The sequence below is a fragment of the Arachis ipaensis genome, chromosome B6 (assembly GCF_059453495.1).
Source record: "Arachis ipaensis isolate K30076 ecotype BB chromosome B6, ASM5945349v1, whole genome shotgun sequence".
NCBI lineage: Eukaryota > Viridiplantae > Streptophyta > Magnoliopsida > Fabales > Fabaceae > Arachis > Arachis ipaensis.
The window spans coordinates 104015477-104040951 of NC_142441.1; the positions used below are offsets into that span (position 1 = coordinate 104015477).

A 25475-nucleotide genomic window follows, 5' to 3' on the forward strand; every position below is an offset into this window, starting at 1 on the left:
GACGGCGGCGTGGAGCACAGCTCCTTTTCTTCTCGGTGGTGACCCTAACTCTCGCGTTTCTCTCCTTTCTGTCGGCGACGGTGACGGCGACGGCAGCTCCAAGCTTCGCCGGCACCAGCACCGGCGCCGTCCCCCTCCCCCTCCCCCTCTTCCTTTCCCCTCCCCTCCCCTCCCCTCCCCCTCTTCCCTTCCCCTCCCCTCCCTTCCCCCTTCGTATACCCTTTTCTTCCCCCCTCCCCTCCCACGCGTTTTCTCCCCCCCAACACGCGTTTTCTTTTTTTTTTAATTTTATAACTTTTATTATTAAAATAGGAATAGGGATAGTTTAGGAATAACATAAAAAATTTTATTAAAAAGGACGATTTTAATACAAAAAAAAACGTTAAGGACGATTCTAAATCGAAAATTAGATGAGGGACGGTTTCGATTTTCACGCTCAACTTTAGGGACCAAAACAATACTTAACCCAAAAATAAACAATTGAGAAACAGCGATATAGAAATTACTCTATAATCCTCAATAAAGAGTTATTGGGAATCCACCATAGAACACCTCACAGAAAGCAGAGAAACAGAACCATAATGCCACCGAATACACTACTCGCAGATAATAAAAGTTTTGCTACCTTAAATAACAGACTAACCTAAGCCCCAGGTTCATTTCACAAGTACGCAGTCCAAATTCAAACCAGAACAGAAAATCGGTCAACATTCAACCCTCATCTTGCTCATGTTCACAAACATCACCACTTTCCACAGCCAACAAAAATACCTGATGAGCGGATAATTTATACGCTTTTTGGCATTGTTTTTACATAGTTTTCAGTATAATTTAGTTAGTTTTTAGTATATTTTTATTCGTTTTTAATTAAAATTCACTTTTCTGGACTTTACTATGAGTTTGTGTGTTTTTCTGTGATTTCAGATATTTTCTGGCTGAAATTGAGGAACTTGAGCAAAAATCAGATTCAGAGGTTGAAGAAGGACTGCAGATGCTATTGGATTCTGACCTCCCTGCACTCAAAGTAGATTTTCTGGAGCTACAGAACTCCAAATAGTGCGCTCTCAATTGCGTTGGAAAGTAGACATTCAGGGATTTCCAGCAATATATAATAGTCCATACTTTGATTAAGGATAGATGATGTAAACTGGCGTTGAACGCCAGTTCCATGCTGCGTTCTGGAGTCAAACGCCAGAAACAGGTTGCAAAGTGGAGTTAAACGCCAGAAACAGGTTACAAACTGGCATTCAACTCCAAGAAAGACCTCTACATGTGTAAAGCTCAATGCTCAGCCCAAGCACACACCAAGTGGGCCCCAGAAGTGGATTTCTGCATCATTTACTCAATTCTGCAAACCCTAGTAACTAGTTTAGTATAAATAGGACTTTTTACTATCTTTGGAAAAAGCTTTTGATTAGTTTTATGCTATCTTAGACTTTTGTGAGGGCTGTCCATTCGGCCATGCCTGAACATTTATCACTTGTGTATTTTCAACGGTAGAGTTTCTACACACCATAGATTAAGGTGTGGAGCTCTGCTGTTCCTCAAAGATTAATGCAAAGTACTACTGTTTTTCTATTCAATTCAACTTATTCCACTTCTAAGATATTCATTCGCACTTCAATATGATGGATGTGATAATCGTGACAGTCATTATCATTCTCAAATTATGAACGCGTGCCTGACAACCACTTCCATTCTACTTTAGATTGAATGGATATCTCTTGGATATCTAATACAGGGGACCGAGTCTGTGTTATTAGTGTCTTCGTGGTATAAGTTAGAACCCATGGACGGCCATTCTTGAGAATCCGAAAAGTCTAAACCTTGTCTGTGGTATTCCGAGTAGGATTCAGGGATTGAATGACTGTGACGAGCTTCAAACTCGCGAGTGCTGGGCGTAGTGACAGACGCAAAAGGATCAATGGATCCTATTCCAGTACGATCGAGAACTGACAGATGATTAGCCATGCAGTGACAGCACATTGGACCATTTTCACTGAGAGGACAGGTGGCCATTGACAACGGTGATGCCTAACATATAGCTTGCCATGGAAAGGAGTAGGAAGGATTGGATGAAGACAGCAGGAAAGCAGAGGTTCAGAGGGACAAAAGCATCTCTATACGCTTATCTGAAATTCTCACCAATGAATTACATAAGTACCACTATCCTATTTTATATTTTATTTATCTTTTACTTATCAATTCATAAAATCCGTTGAATCCGCCTGACTGAGATTTACAAGGTGACCATAGCTTGCTTCAAGCCGACAATCTCCGTGGGATCGACCCTTACTCACGTAAGGTTTATTACTTGAACGACCCAGTGTACTTGCTGGTTAGTTGTACGAAGTTGTGAAACAGAATTAAGAACATGAACGTGCGTATTGAGTTTTTAGCGCCGTTACCAAGGAAGAAATGATCACGATTTCGCACACCAATACCCAATAACCAATCAAGCCCTAACTAAGCAACAGAAAATTAGAGAAGAAGACCACTTACCACAGATGACAACCCACAAACGGCCAATGCAGCAAAGCAGCAGCAGCAAAGCACAATCCACAATCAGCCAAGACAGTGAAGTAGAAGCAGCAAGGTAGAAGCAGCGAAGCAGAAGCAGAACAGGGGAGAAGCAAGGACGCCGTGGAGAAGCAGTAAAGCCTCGGAGAGGGGAGAAGCAGCGACGCCACGGAGAAGAGAGACTCCGCGACGCTGGGAAGAAGGAGGCAGCGATGATTCGGGAAGAACGCAGCAACAATGATGGTGCGACGATGGTGACTTGCGATTTGGGGCTTCCTGGTGACTTGCGATGATGGTGCGATTTACGGCTTCATAGAGAGCTGCGGTGCGATGACGTCTCTGATTCTGATGGCGTGGGTTAGGGTTCGGTACGGTGGAGGGAGGAAGAGCGTTCTTCGCTCTTTGGTTTCGAAGAGAAGATAAGGGCTTTCTTAGTTTCGTTTTGCTGTATTCCTTTATTAATTAGGAAAAAATTAATAATCAATAATAGATATGTAATATTTATTTTAAAATTATTTTAATTTTATTTCTTTATATTAATATTTATTATATATTTATAATAAAAAATATATAATATTTATTATAAATTTATTTTAGCTTTATGTGTTCAAAATATAATATTTTTTATATATTTATAATAATATATAATATTTATAATAAATTTATTTTAATTTTATTTTTTTAAAATAATATTTTTTATTTATTTATAACAATAGTTTTTTAGTATTTTATAAATTCAATATTTATAGAAAAATAGTTTCAATTTATATAATTATTTGAAATTATTTTTATTAGTATTGTTTAATTTGTATAATTATTTAAATAATATTAAAAAATAATTGTTTCATAAATAATTGTTGTAATGGTTGTAAAACCGTTCTTTAAAATAGTTAAAGAGAACGGTTTTATTTTATTACTATAGCATAATGAAAAAATAAACTTCAACAGCAATACTGTAAAAATCGTTGTCTAAGACTATCTAATGGAACGGTTTTAAAGTGTAGTATTTCGGCAACGGTTTTAATGCGTTTCTTTTGTGCAATTCTTTAAACAACAATAAAAAATCGTTGCTTAAAGTCAAATCATGGTAACGGTTATAAAACTATTCTTTAAAATAGTCAAAGAGAACGATTTTAATTTGTTGCTATAAATTGATAAAAAATTAAATTCAACAGTAACACTTTAAAAAACTGTTGTCTAAACCTTTCAATTGAATTATAATTAAATTAATTAGACTAATAAATCAATAAATGAATGACTAAAGTAGTTCGATAACCGACTCAATATTCAATTCTCAAAAACTTGGGTAAGACACCTAGATGGATATCCCAATACAATTAGCAATATAAAAGAGAAAAGTATGTTTGGTCTCTGGTGCTTCATCATTGCCATTAAACTTGTCTCTAGTTTCATATTCTAACAAAGCCCTAAATTATCTCTCCTCTCACTCGTTTCTACTCATCAGAAGTAGAATGGCAGGATCATCCACCTCTGCAATAAACAGAAGGTACGTACCAAATAAGAAACAATATCTTCTTTCAAATTAATATTAAGTTTGCGTTGTGTTTCATATCATCATATGTAAGAATAGTAGCATATACTACAACGTTTCTCAACTCATCCATGACATAGAACTTTAATTTCTGCCTCTTATTGCTTGCAAAAGCTTAATTTATGATCTTATCCCCCCCAAAAAAAAAAAAAACCTCTTGTTGTAACAATGAAATAGGTTAGACTTTTTTTAATTACTTTCAATTCAAGGGCAAAACTAGGTGGAATATTAAAAAATGACCAAAAATTAATTTCATCATAAATAAAATTTAAATAAAAATTTTAAGGAGATTAAATTAAAATTTAGGGGATACTATGAGGTTCCGCCTCTGTTTCAGTTTAGAACTATTTTTTATTAAGAAAAAGAACCTCCAAAAATTTGATAAAATAAAAAAGTAAAAATAATTTTATATAATTATTTTTAAAATCCGCAACTATTTTTTTTTAGAATCAATTTATACCTATTTTTTAATTTATACCAATTTTTAATTATTTCAATTTACATCTATTTTTTTATTTACAGTGCACTCAATAAATTCTTTTATAATTAATCTTAAAAGAGAATTAAAAATGGAATTAAAAGAACTTCTTTTTATATCGTTTTATATAATTCTTCTTAAAATCTACAACTTTAAATTTTGTTTTATTCTCAAACTTTATTTTTTAAAAATCCTTAAAAAATTGAATTTGAAGAGTACTAATTGTATAATAGTGATATGCAACATTATAACAGTTTTTTAATTTAATCCAACCAAAAATCACTCTATAAAAATCTTAGGACCATTTTTAACATTAGTCTTATTCATTAAATTCAACAACTTTTTGTAAAATCCACCATGACCCAAAAACGATGTGTTACACCACTTTCTTTCCCATTCTAAAATTAATTTGCGACAAGTTGATACCGCTGCTTAATTCAATTTCATTATTCCAAAAATGATTTCTTTTTATCAATTTGGTGTGTCAATTTAGGCACCTCGGTGAGATTCCAACTCTTTTCCTGTCGATAGCAAGATCCTACTTTGTCGTATTCCTCATTTAATTGTTTCCCCTCATGACTCATGTATATTACAAGACTCTAGCAATAACAGCCGTTTGATTGGAAGTTGAAGGCCACTCAAATAAATACACCTAAAACGTCTTTTTTTAAAGATATTTTTATGTTGTGTTTTAATTGGTTTCTGTATAATTTATTCGGTGTTCCTCATCACATATTATTGAATTCCTCAAAAGATTTTCTTTCCAGAAATAATAAAAAATATTTAATTTAGACTAAAACAAAAAAGGTAATAAATTAACTATTAGATTTTCTTTTTTTAAAAGATTATTTACATAAAAAATATATCACATTCATCAATATATATATATATATATATATATATATTATAAACAAGCTCTTAAAATTTTTATAAATAAAAAAATAATTAATTTATATTCGTACAATATATAAAATAATTACTATATTATTATTATATTATATATTAAGATTCACTAATTTAAATTTTTTTTTTATTTTTAATATAAGCATTAGAAATAAATAAAATTTTTTATAACTAAATGTAGTGTAACAAAATATATATAATATTAATTAGTTCTTAAAAAATTCTAAAAAGATAGTTTCTTTCATTTTAGTAAAATAACTATTTATTAAAGTAGACAAATTAATTATTTTCTTCTCATATACAATTTTTCTAAGACATAAAAGTAATTAATTAGGAGATTGGTTAAGATAATTAAAGTCACTATTTCATTAAATTTTTAATTTAAAAAAAAATTCTAGTTAATTTTGGTATAGAAATTTCGAATTTGAAAACATTAATAAAAATTATGTTGAATTTTGATTTATTTGATTCTCATTTAAATTAATCACTACATAAGTTAAAGTTCTGTTTTGAAGTTATGTTCGAGCTTTAATCTGATTTTTAAAGTTTAAATTTACTTAGTTTGATTTTTTAACTTAGGTATCCGTGACTCATATTAGGGTTTTAAGTGTTTAATTGAAAAAAAAAATAAGGTAAAAAAATTTCAATTATCACATCAAACAGTCGCTAAAATGTATAATGTAACAGTCGTTAGTCCATCTCAGCATGTCGTTAACGATTTTGTGAGACAATGACAAAAATAAGATTAGGAACCAATGTGAGTTATAACTATTAAGTTGGGAGACTAAATTGAGTAAATCGAAATTTTTGAAATTATATTGAAACATAGTTGTTAGAACTGAACCAGTGATCGAACCGGTCAAGCTACTGGTTCATTGGTTTATTGGTTCAACCGATAAATCACTGGTTGAACTGATAAAACCGGTCTCACGTAAATATAAAATATAAAATAGTTAAAAACTTAAAATTAAAATTTTAAATACATATCTTCACTAACATTTTATGAAGAATCAAGTCTCAACTTCTAAAAATAACTAATATAAAAAAATCATAAAATTTTAATACTACAATAGTATCTTATTTTGACACAATAAAAAAAATAATTAATTCACAAAGCCTATCATCTAACTATAATATCAGTAGATTTTAACACTATCATCAAAACAAATAACCTTAATCACAATACTAGCAATAAAATAGATCAAGTAAATTAATAAATTTTTAGTAAAATTTATATTTATATTAATAATGGTATATAATTAAAATATAATTAATTTTAAAAATAGAAAAAACAAAAATTAAATTAAATTAGATATTTATGTATACTATATAATTAGTATTTGTCAAATATATTATTCAAAAGTGCAATGGCTAAGTGGCAAGTAGAGGTTGCTTTTGCTCCAAGGTTCTTGGTTCGAGCTTGTGGAGACATTTTAAAAAAATTTTCAAGTTGACCAGTTCGGTTAGACCGATTTACACCGGTTCTTATCGGTTTGCACCGGTTTTATTTCTTAAACGGTCCAAGGAGTAAATCGAACCGAACTAGGGTTCGGTTCTAGTCCAGTTCACTAGTTTTTCGGTCGAACCAGCCGATCCAGTTTTTACAAGTATGGATTCAAATACGAACATAATTTCAGAGACCAATAAGTATTATCTCTTTGTTGACAATTAAGTTATTTTAATGGTAATTAAGATCTAATAATGGTTTATAATAAAAGAAGCATTCTTTTGCAACAATGAACCTATAGTAGTAGTTAGGGGTGTTTATAGATTAGATCATATCCATATAAATCCACAGTATTTATCCGTATCTGATCTGTAATTTGAGGATATGATCTGATCTGTAAGATGATCGGATTGGATCGAATCGGATCCACACTCTAATCAGATAGAAGTAAATATGTTTACAAAAGTAAACAAAAAAAATTATTGACTTTTTTTATAAAATAATTTTTTTTATTTTTTTTATTTTATATATGGATATATTTGATATCTGATCCAAACATAAAAAGTGCAAATATCGAATTTGATCTAATGAGTTTAGTACGGATTGGATCGAAATTTCAGCCATATCCCATCTGTAAACACCCCTAGCAATAATAACTAAAAAATTATAATAATTATATTTTTAACTAAGAGGAAGTGCAAAAAAAAGTACTAAATACAAGAACATTTAATCAAAAATTAAAAGAAAATTTTACTTTAAAACAGTTGGACTTTTTTTGCTCATATATATATATATATATATATATATATATATATATATATATATATATATATATATATATATATATATAATTGTTTTATATATCACACAAATATAAACGTTTTTTTATATGATCTTAAGAAAAGTTTTGTAAATTCCTAACCTTGTTATCGATTTTTGTAGTGTTAGCCCTCATATTATCAATTTGATTCATATGTAATTCGGATGATAAATTATTTGGTGACGTACTTTCTTTTTTACTGTGATATACTTGTTGTTTTTTATTATTATTATTATTATTATTATTATTATTATTATTATTATTATTATGTACATTAAAAAATAACAGGCCAAATTATTGCCATAACATAATAGAAGTATGGAAGTTTATCATTCTTCTCTAATGGAGGAAACAAAATTCTTTTCAATGGTTTATTTAACGTTTAGTAGAATAAAAATAAATATTATTAGAATAATTTTAGTACGAGTTTAATATTTTTATTCATCATAAAATATTTATAGAATTACTCGTAGATAAATTTTGGAAAAAAGAAAAAAAAAACATTATTTTTAATTTTATTTTTAAATAAACTTTATTTTTAATTTTAAAATAAATTTTATTTTTATTTTTTAATAACATTAATTTTTTACCCTAAATAATTATTCAATTATTTTTTAATCATATATAAATAAATTATTCTTAATAAGTCAATTATCTTTTTTAAAAAATAATTAATTATTAAAATAATTAAACTTTTCACAACAAAAATAATAAAAAAAATTATGAACGAAAAAAATTAACTATCTTGATAATTTTTTGTATTTTTATTCATATTTTAATTATAAACATAAATATAATTTAATTATATTATTTATGAAATGTGACTATAGATGTAGATAAAATTTAGTTATATTACTTATATATAGTTTCATTGTATTGTATTGCTTATAAAGTTAGATTATAATTATGACAATAGAATTGTTCTTGTATTTTTATATGTGTGACTAATTGGTGGTGTTAAAATATTACTCTTAATTATAAATAAGGTTTATAATTTAAAAAATCAAAGACTCAATTAAAAAGATATGAAAAAATGATATTAAAATATTCTAACTCTTTAAAATAAAAATATTCAAAATTTAATTAAAAATTATTTAAAATTTAAACTCAATAAAAATTTATATTCAATGTGTTTTGTATTAAATATATTTAATAACCTATTATATCATATTGGTTGAAATTAGTTTTTATAATATTAATTTTTTAATAACATTTTATTAAAAAAAAATCATCTTTTCAAAATTTTTTAAGAACTAATTAATATTATATATATTTTATTACACTACATTTAATTATAAAAATTTTATTTATTTCTAATGCTTATATTAAAAATAAAAAGAAAATTTAAATTAGTGAATCTTAATATATAATATAATAATAATATAGTAATTATTTTATATATTGTACGAATATAAATTAATTATTTTTATATTTATAAAAATTTTAAGAGCTTGTTTTATATATATATATATATATATATATATATATATATATATTTTGATGAATATGATATATTTTTTTATGTAAATAATCTTTTAAAAAAATCTAATAGTTAATTTATTATCTTTTTTGTTTTAGTCCAAATTAAATATTTTTTATTGTTTCTGGAAAAAAAATCTTTTGAGGAATTTAATAATATGTGATGAAGAACACCAAATAAATTATACAGAAACCAATTAAAACACAACATGAAAACATCTTTAAAAAAAGACGTTTTAAACGTATTTATCTGAGTGGCCTCCTTGTAAGTTTTAACAAAAAATAATAACGAGGGAAATAATATTGACATTTATAAATTCGATATAGTCAATTTATTTTTTTAAGTTATTGTTTATTTTATTATTTTAACTATTTAGAAAAAATAACACCTCCTCCTTCTTCTATTTATAAAATATATACTCTTTTTTTTCTTTAAGATTAAAATACTATACACTTTATTCCAATAATTAACATCCTATCCATAATCATATATCTATTAGAGATAATTATTTAATTGATTCAAATAATAATATATTTATTATTTTTGTAATAAATTCAAATATTTTATATTATGTAATAAAATATTAAAATTAAATAAAATTTATTACAATAATAAATATATTTATATTATTATTATTTGAATTAACTAATATATTTTCATTAATTTATATGTAATTATAATGATTATGAATCAATATTTTAATAAAATAGGATAAAATATATGTGATTTTAATTTCATAAAAAATATATATTTTATAAATAAAAAAGAGAAGGATATTTTTTTATTTTTTGTAATAACTAAAAACTTTTTATGATAAAAAGAATTTAAATAGTATCTATTTCGTACTAATGATTTGGGTTTGGGATTATACCTAATGATGGAGTATTTTTTTTCTTTTAAACTTTTTAGTTTTCGTGATTCTGTTAAGTAGGTGTTAGTCCCAGTACATTCTTTCCTCTATCCTAATGTTAACATTTACTCATGTAATTCAAAAATAAAGAGATGAATTTCACCTTACTCTATTTTTATTCTTAAATAGATTAAGTAAACTTTTATAAGCACTAAAGCATTTTTTAATATAATATTCCATCTTTCTCATATTTCTTGGTCCGCACAGCGGCTGCAAACTATATTGTATTGTATTACTTTGATAATTGTGAACAACTGAACATGTTGTAGGTAGTGATGAGTGACATATAGAAAACACTCGGTTGTGATGATCGAGGTTATGTCAGATTAATTAAATAAATTTTAATAATGGAACTGATTTAAATTATTAAATTAACTTTACCAGCATTGGATTGGAAAGTTGTGGAATAAACGGTAAGCAGCTTAGTTTAATTTGTGGGGAGAATGATACAAATTTAAACTTTGACAATTCTATTTATTAAAAGAAAGAATAAATTTAATTACTCAAATTTCCGAAATTATAAGAGCATTATTGCATTGCTTAGCTTCCTACAATTACAAAGAAGAAAATAATTTTATGTAAATTTACATCTAATATGCATGATTTATAGTATTTATTTGTATCCTATTTAAAATTTACATATATGATCTGATTTGTAAATTTATCAGATCGACTCTAATTTGATCCGCAGATAAGTAAGAATGAATAACAAATTTTAGATAATATCTACGAATTCAATCCGTAAATTTAAATAAACAATGTAAATAAAAATATATATACAATATAAAACCTATTTCTCCTCTCCTCCTATTTCGATTGCACTTTCTTCACATCACTTCTTCTCTTCCGTCCTCAACGATACCATCGCCAATTCTCTGTTGCAGCCATGCCAGAGTGTTGCTTGTCATTGGTGTTGCTCATTCCTCACTCCTCTTCCTCGATCGGTTCCTCCAAAGAAGTTGAAGATTCCTCACTCTCAGTTTTCATAGCTTGCTGCTTTTTTATGTTCATCGCTAGTTCTCTGCTTTTCTATCCTTCACTTCTTCAGTTTTTTGCTACAAGAAAATTATTGGATACTATCGAATTTATTGGTGGATTTACCAAAAAAATCTTATGATAATCTGTTTATTATCAGATTTAGCGACAGATTAAATTCGACGAAATAAACCTCTTCGATAATTATTTACCGGTGAATTTTTTTGTCCGCCGCTAATTATCGACGGATATTTTCTGCCGGTAATTATTTGCCGTCGAATTTATTCCTCGGTAAATTCGATGGCAATATATTATTTGCTAATAATTTAATTAATAACTATCGGTGGATTTAACCGACGGTAAATCCGCCAGTAAACTTAACTCTTTTTTTTTAATACTAACAATTAACTAATTTATCGTCTATAACATCAACCATACATTATCATAAATTAAGCCAATATAATAATTAAATCAAACACCAATTCATATTCAATAAAAATTTCATTATCAATAATCTCATAATCATTACAGCAATTTGTGATGCAATTGCATAACATCGCTATGAGCAAATAGAAATTATATGTAGATACTAATGATTTATCTAAATTTGTAGTATCTCACCCTATAGATATTCAAGAGAAACTAATACTAAAGTTATTGGGAGCAAGAAAATTTTTATATAAAAAATTTAACATTCCAATCATAACATCATGAACAAGGCAACAAAAACAATCTCTCAAGAATGGAATCTGACATTTGAAAGCATGTCATCAAACTTCTTCATAGCTTGAACCTGAAGAAAAAGAAAAACCAAATAGTTTAGTTCCAGTCTCAACAAATTATAAAATAAACAATATTTGAAAATCATTGAGCATGGCCAAAAATGGATAAGTGCATTATGTTCATGATATATGCACATAACTGATTACTTTAGCACATTATAATAATTCAATATTTTTTTATATTGTAGCTTTTTTACCTAAAAAATAATCTAACAAAAAAGAATGAAAATGGATTTTGTAAGCATACAATTTTAGAATAGGATGCATATCTCAAGAGTATAGTTCAATAAAATATTCAATCTTAAACCCTGAGTGTAATACAAGTGAATGGTAAATTATGCAGAAACTTTAAAATATAAAATTGGCTACAAATAGCTCTGGTAACAATAAAATTGATCTACAGATTCTTTGAATGGCAATGGCAAATTGATAGCTACAAGGGTGAACTAGCATTATATATTTGCAATATAAGTAACACTACCTTGTGCATCATCGATAAAGATACCATCAATTCTTCCTTCTTTTGAAAGAAATTAAATAAATGTCAGAGAGTATGTAAGCATTGCTTAATTAAACTTCATTTCAAGTAGCTATTCTTTTAACAAAGTTAAATTCACACCTTCAAATTTAAAACATAAATGCTGAAGAGTGAGCATTGCCTAATTAATTCAAAAAGGAAGGCATAAAAAAGATAACCATTTCATTTAAGAGTGTGATTTTATAAATCAACATACAAATACAATGTTATTTTACACAAACCATGGACAAAACCCATTTGTGCGCCAAATAATTTCAGATTTATGAAACCAATTCTTTTTTCTTTTGATTCTCAAAATATCCACAAAATCTAAAATTGTTATCATAGTCATAAATCTCAAACAAAAGCAATTCACCAAAAGTGACAAGGTCATACTTTTGGGACAACTGTGGAAGAAAGAAAAAATAGACACTTATGGGGAGCTAAAACAATAACACAAACAACAAGTAGGAGTGTCAGCGACACAACCAGTAGCAACAGCAACTAGTGAACAGAGTTTCTGATGAGAAAAAATTAAAAAGATGTGCAACAACAACACGAACAAAGGCTCAGCAAAATAGAACTTTTGGTGAGAAGCATACACGATGGGTTTAGGTTTTCATTTTGCGCCATTAGAGTTTATTTAAATAAATTACAAAAAAAAATAGGGAGAGGGAGAGAGAGGACAACCTACTAGAGGGAGGAAGGAGGCAGTTCCGGCGACAAAGGGAAAGTGGCGGCAGCAGTGTGCGAGAGCAACAAAAATGGCGGCGACAAAGCGACAAAAGCGGTGCAAGGAGCATCAGTCGAGTCCACGCTGTCTTTGGATGTTGGTGGTGGTCGCCGACGCTAGCAGAGGGGCTGGCAGAGGTAGCTTGGGGGAGAGAAAGAGAGAAAGAGTAGTTCGAAAAAATGAGGCGGAGTGGGTTTGAGATTCAAATTTAGGGCGAATATTACCATTGATAACACTTTGCGAGTGACCAAAACGTAGCGTTGGACTAATTAAGGTTATCATTGTATTTATCTGTCGGTAATATTCTCCCTAATTTTTTTTCTTTTGTCCTCTAATTATTACTGGTGAATTTACCATCGAAAAAAGAATCTGTCGATAACTATTTTACCCAACAAATTTATTGCCAAATCCACCGTAATCCTGCCGCTAACTTCCAATGCTAAATCCGAGAAAAATTTTGACCTTCCAATGTTAAATCCGACAAAAATTTTGACGATATTTAATATTTTTCTTGTAGTGTTTTCAGCTCGTCACCTCGTTCTTTGCCATGCGCGAAAGCTCGTGCGCTTTCCTATGTTCATCATTAGTTCTTGCTTCTCTTTTATGTAGATCTAGTTCCAATTTGACAGGTCTCCTTTATCTAGTTCTATAGTTTTGTTTGATTTTCTGCTTTCTTATTCTCTAGTCCCTGCATTCAATTACTAGTTTGATGGTTTAGCTTTCTCAATAATTTTGTACTTATGTTTCAATTTAGTTAAATTTTTTACTTTATTTTAAGAGTACAAAATTAAAGATATTTCTCAAAGAAAGGTTAAAGATTATTTTTCTATTTTTTTAAATAATATTCGATTCAATCTAATAAATTATGTGTGGATTAGATCGAGATTTTTATTGATGTCTGCACTTATATGATCTACAAATATTTTTAAAAGCAAATTTATCATTAATTCTATAGTCTTCAATTCAAATTTTCAACAAATAAAAATTACATGTTAAAAGAAATATAATCACAATTTTAAATTAATTAAATTTTTCATAATAAAATAGAATGAATATTAAAGACATAAAATAGGTACCTTATTATTTTTACCATTTCAAAATAAATCATTAAATATAATAAAAGAATTAAGAGAGACAAATGTATTCTTAATATTATATATCTCTCTATTAATTTTTCTATTCTTCTAACTTTTTTTTTAGTTGTTAATAGAAAATATAATAGATAAAATCAATTAATGACTTTTTAAAATTAAAAAAAGAGGGGATTAATATATTATCTATAATCATTTTATATTTGAGTTAATACTAACAAATTTTTCTTCGACTTATATACAAAATAAGCACTAGCATCATTTCTTCATTTAAAAGTAAGAATTTACATCTTAAAAATATTTTTCTTATATAAGATTGCTTCATCATCATTATTATTAACATCCTCAATCTTTATTGATTTTAATTTTATTTTATACAAAATTACTTCATTATTACTATTAACATCCTCAATCTTTATTGATTCTAATTTGTGAACCTGCAAAAAGAATAATAAAAATTTCACAACACTCTTTTTATGTGTATCACTCAAATTAGGACACTTATATTTACATTCAATTTATAATTTTTTTTTGAGTTTATCACTCTTACCTTTTTTCACTCTTGAATTATTTTATACAAGTTGCTCTTTAGAAATAAAAAAAAGGACTAAAATAAGATAATCTTAATAATGAAACTTTTAATTATTTGACAAGAAAAGAAAAACAAATTAAAGACACAATTATAATCTCAATCCTAATTGATACTCTAAAGTACGTAACAAATCTGAAAATATTTGTATACTTAAAAATTGAAATCAATAATCTTGTTAATTGTATGACCTTCTCCTCATTTTTTTTTTCTTTTTGTTATACTACACTTTTTTAGAACACTACCTCATTTTTTTGTTTTTTTTTAATTCTCCACTTTTTCTTTTTTTTTTCTTTTCCTTAATTTTTGATTTTTTTAATATCACTCTAAAAAAAATTACAGAAATAAAAGATAAAGCATATGACTCTTAAATTAATTCTAACTAGCTAATTTAAGTCATATTTGATTTTATTAGATTAGATTTAAATATTAAACCACCAAAAATTTGCTAATTAAATTAAATCAAATTTAATCTTCATAGATTAAATAAATTTTGATTAAAATTTTAAACTCCTAAAAATACTATAAAACAAATCAAAATCAAATAAAATCTTTTAATAAATTCTAAAAATCAAACTTAAATCTAAACTATTCTATTTGAAATTTAAACAGAAAAAAAGAAGTCTAATCTTAAAGTAATTCTAAAATTTTAACTAAATCCAACTAACTTAGAGACAATTTATATATAGAAAACTTTTCATAATTATTTGTAATAAAATTGTGAAAGAATAGGAAAATAAAAGAATTGTGAAAGAAAAAGATGAAGAAATTTTATTGATTGTTGATTGAATGAATTGTAAACTATAAAGGTAAAATTAAGTATATATAGAGTATTGGCCTATGAAAGATAAAAGTAGATAAAGATAAGATATAGATAAAGATAAAGATAACTATAAGATAAGATAAAGACTAAATTATCATTTAATTTGTGTATTCTGTTGGGCTGAATTTGTGGGCCGTGAGACGTCTTTATTGTTGTCATGGGCTAAGGTGGAAGAGTGGTTTAATACGCCCCCGCAAGCTGGAGGATGAAAGATGTCAAGAACACTAAGCTTATTCAGATTAAGATGGAAGGGTTGAGGAGACAAAGGCTTGGTGAAGATGTCAGCTAGTTGCCCAGAAGAGGGAATTGGGAGAAGTTTCATCACTCCAGCTTGAGCTTTTTGTCGAACCAAGTGACAATCAACCTCTAAATGTTTGGTCCGTTCATGAAAAACCGGGTTAGCAGCAATATGAAGAGCACTCTGATTATCACAATATAAAACTGGTGGGCGGATAGGAGAGATGCGTAAAAATTGTAACACATTTAGTATCCATTAAAGTTCACAAGTTGTGTTGGCAAGTGCACGATATTCTGCTTCCGTGGAAGAGCGGGCAACGGTGGTTTGTTTCTTGGTCTTCCAAGAGACTAAAGAACTGCCTAAGAAGAAACAATAACCTGTTAAAGACCGTCGAGTGTCAGGACATCCGGCCCAATCAGAGTCACTGAAGCCGAGAAGCTAAATTTCTGATTCCCTTGGAAAGAAAAGTCCTTTGCCGGGACTAGTTTTCAGATATCGTAACACATGCTTGGCAGCTTGAAGATGAGATTCCGTAGGAGATGCCATGAATTGACTTAATTGTTGAGTGGCATACATGATGTCTGGTCGAGTAGTGGTGAGATAGATAAGACGGCCAACCAAACGACGATATACAAAAGGGTCGGATAGCAAGGGACTTTTGTCTTGATATAGTCTTGTGGTACTATCCATTGGAACAGAGGCAGGTTTAGCACCTAATAAACCAGAATCCTCCAAAAGATCAAGACAATATTTTCTCTGAGATAAGCAAATTCCCTTCTCTGATTGAGCAACTTCAATACCCAAAAAATATTTTAATGGGTCCAAGTCTTTAATTCGGAAGTGTTGGTGTAAAATAGATTTAATGGCAGCAAGTTCAGAAATGGAATTACCAGTCAGAACAATGTCGTCAACATAGACTAAAAGGATAGAAATTTGATCACCAATGAATTTGACAAATAAACTATAATCAAATGAGGTCTGCTGATATCCATGAGATAGCAAAAGATGAGAAAGTTTGTCATACCACATACGACTAGATTGTCGTAAACCATACAGTGACTTTAGTAGCTTACAGCATTGATTCGGTTGAGGAGATATAAATCCGGGTGGCAGAGTCATATAAACATCCTCAGAAAGATCCCCATGTAAGAAAGCATTATTGACATCCAACTGATGTATAGGCCAATGCTTCATAGAGGCCAATGCCAAAACTAATCTGATAGTGGCAGGCTTGACAACAGGAGAGAAAGTTTCCAAAAAATCAACACCTTCAGTTTGAGTGAACCCTTTAGCCACAAGGCGTGCTTTATATCGATCAACTAAACCATCAGGCTTGCGTTTGATGCGATAGACCCATTTACAGCCAACCGGCTTAACCCCTGCAGGGCAATCAACAAGACGCCAAGTTTTGTTCAGCTCAAGAGCATCCAACTCATCTTTCATAGCACTACGCCAATTAGAGTGTTGATTGGCGTCCTTAAAAGACTTTGGCTCAACGTCAGAATGTAGAGATAAAAGAAACTTTTTATGTGAAGATGAAAGAGAAGAAAAAGACATGACTGAAGATAAAGGATACTTGCACTTTGAGGGAGATTGATTTGTAGAGATGAGAGAGGAATTACACAAGTAATCAGAGAGATATGCTGGAGGTCGGTGAGGCCGGTCGGAATGACGAGGATGGGGTTGCTCAGGTGGTGAAGAAGGTGACGGGAGATGAGAAGGTGATGGTGGACTGATGTCTAGTGTTGAAAGTGATTCGGTGGTCATGGGTTCAACTTGGTTAGGAAACGATAGTAAGGAAGAAGGAGAGGTTGTTGGAGAAAATAAAGAACTAGGTGGAGTTGGGTCAATGGGTATAGGTGAGGGTTCAACTGGAAGACTAACTGAATCTTGTTTTTGAGAAGGTGTGTTTGGCAATGTTGGGCTGAGTGTCTGGAATTGGACATTTTTTGTGACTAAGGGCAAGATCTTTTCATAAAAAATCACGTTTCTAGAAATCTCAATTCTTTTATCTTCTAAAACATAAACAATATACCCTTTAAAACCAGATTGAAAGCCAATAAATACAGACTTTTTGGCTCTTGGATCAAATTTTGATCTATTTGCCATTTGGGTAGAAACAAAACATAAGCATCCAACAACTTTAATGTCATGATAATTTGGTGGATGATTGAATAAAATCTCAAATGGTGTTTTAAAATTAATTGCAGATGATGGAACTCTATTAAGTAAATAAACAGCATGTCTAACAGCATAAGACCAAAAAGATTATGGTAAATTAGATTGAAACATAAGAGCACGAGCTATATTCAAAATATGTTGATGCTTGCGTTCTACCCTTCCATTTTGTTGAGGAGTTTCAACACAACTACGTTGATGAATAATGCCCTTTGAAGCATAAAAATCAGGTAAAATAAATTCTGGTCCATTATCGGAACGAATAGTTTTGACTTTGGAGTTGAATTGTGTTTCAATTAAAGTAATAAAATTTTTTATTTGATTATGTACTTCTCCTTTTGATTTTAATAAAGTAACCCATGTAAAGCGGCTAAAATCATCAACAATAGTAAAAAAATATTTATGATTATGAATAGAATTTTGTCGAAACGGACCCCAAATATCAAAGTGTAATAAATCAAAACTTGCATTGGCTTTGTTAAAACTTTGAGAAAATGAAAGTTTCTTCTGTTTAGAAAGATGACAAATGTCACAAGCCTCATCATGATGCATAGAGATAAAAGGAAATTGTTTATGTAAATGATTAAGTCTTTGCCCAGAAAGGTGTCCTAAACGAAAATGCCATATATTGGAAGGTGTAATGGGTGGAGATTGGATGGAATTTATGGAGTGTGTAGTGGATGAATTTTTACCGAAATTGGGTTCAAAGACATATAATCCCTTTCTCATTCTGGCCAAATCAATTGTCCCCAAATTGTTGCTCTGTAGAGTGCAAGAAGAAGATGAAAAAGTGAGTTCACATATGAGTGCTGAAGTAATTTTTGAAACAGAGATAATATTAAAGTTGAAATGAGGTAAATAAAGAACATCATGAAGAACCAAGGATGGTGAAAATTGAACGATGCCTTTATAAGAAACAGTAGTTCGAGAACCATTTGGTAAATGAACAATAATAGGAGAAATTTGTGTGTAAGAAATAAACCAAGACAAATTTGATGCAATGTGATCTGTGGCCCCAGAATCAATGATCCAAGTATTCAAGAATGAATCTCGATTTGAAGAATTGTTAACAGTAGAAAAGGTATTGAAAGAACAAAGATAATGAGTAGTTGGACTTGGCAGAAGCTCAAGTTGGTTTGAAGGACGAGCTTCTTCATTGAAAGGAAGTGCCATGAAAGAAAAGTGTTGGGCTGACGAAAGGTCCAAAAGAGACTCCGGATGAAGTTGCTGGTGTGCCATTTTTTCTTGATCCATGGATGTCAGCAGAGCTCAAGAGAAGCTCTGATACTATAATAAAATTGTGAAAGAATAGGAAAATAAAAGAATTGTGAAAGAAAAAGATGAAGAAATTTTATTGATTGTTGATTGAATGAATTGTAAACTATAAAGGTAAAATTAAGTATATATAGAGTATTGGCCTATGAAAGATAAAAGTAGATAAAGATAAGATATAGATAAAGATAAAGATAACTATAAGATAAGATAAAGACTAAATTATCATTTAATTTGTGTATTCTGTTGGGCTAAATTTGTGGGTCGTGAAACGTCTTTATTGTTATCATGGGCTAAGGTGGAAGAGTGGTTTAATAATTTGTGCCCCAAGTAACTTCAAAAAATTCATATTCTTTACTCCTCAAGTTGATGCAATTCCGTGCAATTGAAATAAACTCTTGGTCTCTTTAATTTTTAAAATCGACATAATATAATTTTCTAATAATTAAATCCTTAAATATAATAAGATTACCATTTTATTTTTTGACACTAGAAAAAAAATACTTTCTTAAACACGTATCAATAATCTATCTCCAAAACAAATAAAAAGTCATAATCATATAAATTTAAAAACAAAAATTATACATTAGAGTAATAGGTGCGTTTCAATTTTGTGAATCTAATTTATAAAAAATATTAGAAGATTAATATTTTTAGGGAAAAAAAAAGTTAACGCGGACAATTTTTAAATTTTTAATGTATAATTTTTAAATTTCTAAGATTGAGAACTGGCAAGAACTTATTAAATTTGATAAAAATTAGTCCAACCAAATTGTTAAAGTATAAATTTCAAAATTGATAAAGATAAGATTTAAACTAAAGTTCTTCTTATTACTACATACTTCCTTTATCATTAGGCTATACTATTTCTTGTTATATAATATAATAATTATTAATTATAGTAAAACATACAATAATTTTATTAGATATTATTTTAATTTTATATTTACTTATATTTAAATTAATTATATTTTTTATTATACATAATTATTAATATAAATATAAATGTTATTAAATATGTATACATAAAATATTAAATATTTTTATTAATTTTAATATAATTATATAATATTTATTAATATTATTTTTTAATAAATACATATAATATATAGTAATATAATAAATATAAATTAATTAATTAGTTATTAAAATTAAAAATAATGACTTTAATATAAAAATAAAAATAAATTTTTTTATTATTTTATATAATTATTTAATAATAATTAAAATATAATTTTTGGATTATAATTTGTTGAGATTTAATTATTTTTAAAATATTAAAAAAATATATTTTAAATTTTTATTTACGTAAAATTAAATTAATCAATTTAACTAATAACTTACTAGTTGAATCAGTGAATTAAGTTAGTTATTAAAATTAAAAATAATTATTTTAATATAAAAATAAAATTAATTTTTTTATTATCTTATATAATTATTTAATAATAATTAAATTATAATTAATTGATTAAAAATTATTGAAATTTAATTATTTTTAAAATATTAAAAGAATATATTTTAAAATTTTAATTATTTTATATTTTTATTTATATAAAATTAACTAATTTAATCATTAACTTATTAATTAAAATTAACGGTTAAAATAATTGAAACACCAAAATTTTTGATACATTTAAAATTTTTCTAATTTTCCAATAGTTTAATCGATATGATCTCCCATTTGGTTCAGATAACTATATAAAGATGCAGGCTACATGGGAGTAAGCATAGAGTGGCATGTGGAAGTGTTTGACCTTCGAATGTTGAGTGGACTCGTGCGTGGGTTCTTAGATCCAATTAACGAGGAAGTTCACACATATATTTTTATAATGATAAATTTATAGAGATTTTAATCATTTTCTAAAAACAAAACAAAAACACATGACTATTAATTAATTTAAATATATTTATTATTAAATTTTGTTAAAAAATATAAAATTATTTTTAAATTTTATTTATTTTACTTCTATTTTAAAAAAAATTTATTTACATTAAATATACTTTAACAATTAAATTTTTGGTAAATTTAATATATACAAACAAAAAAAAATATTAAAAACTATTAAAAATTATTATTATTTAATTATTAACTCAAATTTTATTTTTTATTTTTAAATATTAATAACTAATTAATGATTAAATTTTTAACGAGGAAAAAAAAAAGAAGTTACTTCTCTTGTTTGACCGGACAGTATGAACCTTTCTCAGGCTGGAAGGAAAAGTGGCATTAATAACTGGAGGAGCAAGCGGAATAGGCAAACGCACGGCGGAAATATTCGCAGAGCACGGAGCCAAAGTAGTGATCGCAGATGTCCAAGACGAACTAGGCCACGCGGTTGTCCAATCCATAGGACCATCCACATGCACCTTCGTCCACTGCGACGTCACCGACGAGGACCAAGTCAAGCGCGCCGTCAACACCGCCATCGAAGCATACGGCAAGCTAGACATCATGTTCAACAACGCCGGCATAGCAGACCCCAACAAGGCCCGAATAATCGACAACCACAAGGCCGATTTCGAGCGCGTCCTCAGCGTCAACGTAACCGGAGTTTTCTTGGGGATCAAGCATGCCTCGCAGCCCATGATCAAGGCCGGTGGCGGCAGCATAATCTCGACGGCTAGCGTCAGCTCGTACGTGGGCGGCGCCGCCTCCCACGCCTACTGCTGCGCTAAGCACGCGGTGGTTGGGCTGACCAAGAATGCGGCGGTGGAGCTCGGACAGTTTGGGATCAGAGTGAATTGCTTGTCGCCTTACGCTCTTGCGACTCCTTTGGCTACCACGTTCGTCGGGGTGAACGATGAGGAGCTTGAGAATGTGATGAACTCGCTCGCGAATCTTAAAGGTGTTACCCTTAAAACTGATGACGTGGCCAATGCTGCGCTTTATTTTGCTAGCGATGATTCCAGGTATGTCAGTGGACAGAACTTGCTCGTTGACGGTGGCTTCAGCATTGTTAACCCCTCCTTTCACATGTTTCAGTATCCACAAGACACTTAGATTTTGAAAAATGTAAGCATACAACACATCGCTTTTAGTCACATTTATATGAAAATTGACTATATAATTAGTTTTGAATCAGTTTTATCGTAAAGATGTCTAAAAGTGATGTGTTAAATTTGTAATAGAGTGCATGTTGAAGAAATAATACTTCAATAATATGGCTCCAACTTAACAGAGTCCATGTGTATTATTGACTTATGATTTGTAATATTCTACATTATTTTCCCCAAGCCACCAGCTTATTATAACAATGTTCTAAATTGATAAACTAAAAAGGGCAAAGGAACAACGATTTAAGAACTAAATATTATAATTGTCTAAGAATGAAAAGTTATTTCTATATAATCTTGAAGCCTCTTCTGTTTGTTCAGCTAGAGGATTCCTGATATTCCCCATCTCTCAACAAATGGTAATGTTGCATCACTACTTTATTTATCTCTTGAGCTTCAGTTGCCTTATCCAATGTTGAGTTGGACTTTGTTGCCAAATTCCAAGTCCATTTATCACTAAGCTAGTTCTATATATAATTATCTATAGAGAGCTTATGGATAAGGAATACACCATGTTCCTTACCATACCACTTTATCTGGTTACAAGTAAGCCAGTTCTAGATGGCTACCATGGCTATAAATTGACTCAACAATAATGCAATTACCAATGGTAAGCAATTAACTGTTGATGCTAACATTATAACCTTTGTGATTTATTCTTAAATAAGCTTACTAACTAATTTGGGTTTTCAATTATTTACTTAAAGAAATAAACCATCTGCTTTATTTACTTATTAATTTGATTTTGAAATTATCTGAAACATTAGTAGAAGTTCTTCGGTGCAGCCGACCTCGTCGGCTGGTGGAGGGCGATGGACAAAATCGAATTCGCTAAGAAGGTCCATCTCCTTTGTGACAACCACAACCTCAGCTCCATCGTGTGTGCCACCATAGCCACTAAAATTATAGTCATTGTAAAACGCACCTTACATGTATTGCTACCTACCATCCCATAGAGGAAAAACTACGGTAACCGTTATAAGAGTACACACAAATTATAGCATAAACTCACATTATAGACTACAACACATTCATTTTCTGTAATTTAGAGAGACCATCCAACCTTGCAGTTGTCATATAATTTTGCAATTAATTTAGTCCGATCCACGTAACTTGACTAAGTTAACTACAAATTGGACAACAATTACAAACATTTTTAAACTATAAGAACCCATTCGATCACGAATAAAGTGAAACTATAAAAACTTATGGAGTGATTGGATATTATTAGAACACACACTCATTACTCACAAAACAGAATATATTATTAGCTAATAGCGGCTTAGGCATCAATGCAATTGGTGGTTTGGTTGTTTTTGAGAACGTTCGCTATCATAGCGAATGACGCATTGGTTGAGCTATAACCCCCATCCACCACAAGGTTTACTCCACTTATGAACCTCCCCTCGTCGCTGCTCAAATAAACCGCCGCCTCCGCCACATCCTCCTCCTTAACCACCCCACCTTTCAGCACCCCCACCGACTGCAGGATCTCCTCCGTCCCCTCCCTCTCCATCTTCAACCAACCGTTCAGCATTGGCGTCGCAATCCCCCCCGGAGCAATGCAATTCGCTCTAATCCCATGCTGACCAAGTTCCACGCACAGATCTTTCATCAGCCCCACCAAGGCGTGCTTGGATGCGCTGTAAGCCGGTTTTGCCTGGCCTCCGATCACAGAAGTAATGCTCGTCGTGAAGAGGATAACGCCTCCCCTCTGTGCCTTTACCATGACCCTCGCTGCATGCTTGGCGCCCAAGAAAGCCCCTAAGACGTTGACATCGAAGATTCTCTTGAAGTCTTGGACGGTGGAGTTCTCCATCGGCCGCTTGATGTTGTCACCGGCGGTGCCGGCATTGTTGTACATGATGTCAAGGTGGCCGTATTTGGAAACAGCCAAATCGACCGCGTTTTTGACGTCTTGTTCGGAGGTCACGTCACAGTGAACGTAGTCGATGTTGTTGTTGTTATTAGTGGCACATTCTTTGGTGATGAGGGATTTGCAGAGAGAGATTCCCAGTTCGTCTTGGACATCTGCGATGATCACCTTAGCTCCGTGTTGAAGGAATAGTTTTGCGGTGGTTGCACCAATGGCCCCCGCACCTCCTGTGATTATTGCCACCTTACCTTCTAGCCTGCAACGTTTATAAATATAAACAATTAAATGACATAACATTTTTATGAAAGACGAATTTAAATTAAAATAATCTTTTTCAAAAATACTTTTTATCTTTAATTTTATTTTTAATATTTTAAATTTTTGTCAAAATTATCCTTAAACATTAACTCTATCTAAAATATAAGACAAAATTAAATATATTCAGGGATAGCATTGGCATAACTTAAAAATGTTTTAAAAATAAAATTAAATGAATAGAAAAAAGAAAAAATTTGAAAACAATTATTACTGAATAAACATTTTTCTTTCTTTTTAAATAAAATGTGTAAGACCAAGGACTTAGGATGTAACAGTGTCACAATTAAAAATCCACAATAATATCTATTCTTCTACTTCGACATCCCAACTTAAGAGTACATATAATTGTAAATCTTGGAGAGCTAGAGTTAGAGTGATAGAGAAAGGAGAGGGAGGGGGATTATCTAATTCAAATATTAACTATAAATCATTTTCCTATTCAAGCCTTTATTTTACTTTTTTGTGTGTGTATTTTCTTGTCAAAATATCAATCCACAGATATAATCTATAAGAATAGGTATGGAAACGACCTTTTAGCAACTGGGGCCATGGGGGAGGATTATATTTGTTCTTCTTGGAGTAGCAATGTATCAAGTGGCAGGCTATCAAAGGATGAATTAGTGAATGCTAAGATGATAAGATTCCCCTACTTTATAGAGTTTATAAGGAAGTAATTTTTGGAGTTGAATTGTGTTATTAAAACACGGTGCGAATTAATTAAAATAAGGAACAAAACTATGAAAATGTAAGATATAAATGAATGCCGACAAATGGTATGTATGTAAAATGCTCCTGATTAATGCGTTCAAGTCAACTATATTGTAGGTCAATTAATTAGGCAAAAAAGGAGCTAATATTCTCTTTTTAGTTTTTATCTCTCTCTTTGGTTGAATATCTCATGATCAAAACATTAAATTAA

At 29.7% G+C, this 25475-nt stretch overlaps 2 protein-coding genes across 2 annotated transcripts; one reads left to right on the forward strand and one right to left on the reverse strand.

Moving 5' to 3' along the window:
• The first annotated feature begins 3916 nt into the window (after nt 1-3916).
• Nucleotides 3917-22433, forward strand: LOC107604682 (secoisolariciresinol dehydrogenase-like). Its single transcript, XM_016306329.3, has 2 exons — nt 3917-4027; nt 21517-22433. The coding sequence occupies exons 1-2, from the start codon at nt 3993-3995 to the stop codon at nt 22307-22309; spliced, it is 828 nt and encodes a 275-aa protein (XP_016161815.1). The 5' UTR covers nt 3917-3992; the 3' UTR covers nt 22310-22433.
• A 1125-nt stretch (nt 22434-23558) lies between these two features.
• On the reverse strand, nt 23559-25203 carry LOC107648297 (momilactone A synthase-like). Its single transcript, XM_016352222.2, has 2 exons — nt 25087-25203; nt 23559-24494 (listed from the first exon to the last, which is right to left on the reverse strand). The coding sequence occupies exons 1-2, from the start codon at nt 25104-25106 to the stop codon at nt 23645-23647; spliced, it is 870 nt and encodes a 289-aa protein (XP_016207708.1). The 5' UTR covers nt 25107-25203; the 3' UTR covers nt 23559-23644.
• Nucleotides 25204-25475: the final 272 nt, after the last annotated feature.

Coding starts and splice junctions, on each gene's coding strand:
- LOC107604682 (XM_016306329.3), top strand. CDS start 3,993: ATGGCAGGATCATCCACCTCTGCAATAAACAGAAG. Junction 4,028..21,516: donor ACCTCTGCAATAAACAGAAG/GTACGTACCAAA, acceptor AACCTTTCTCAG/GCTGGAAGGAAAAGTGGCAT.
- LOC107648297 (XM_016352222.2), bottom strand. CDS start 25,106: ATGGCCCCAGTTGCTAAAAG. Junction 24,495..25,086: donor ATGGCCCCAGTTGCTAAAAG/GTCGTTTCCATA, acceptor TAAACGTTGCAG/GCTAGAAGGTAAGGTGGCAA.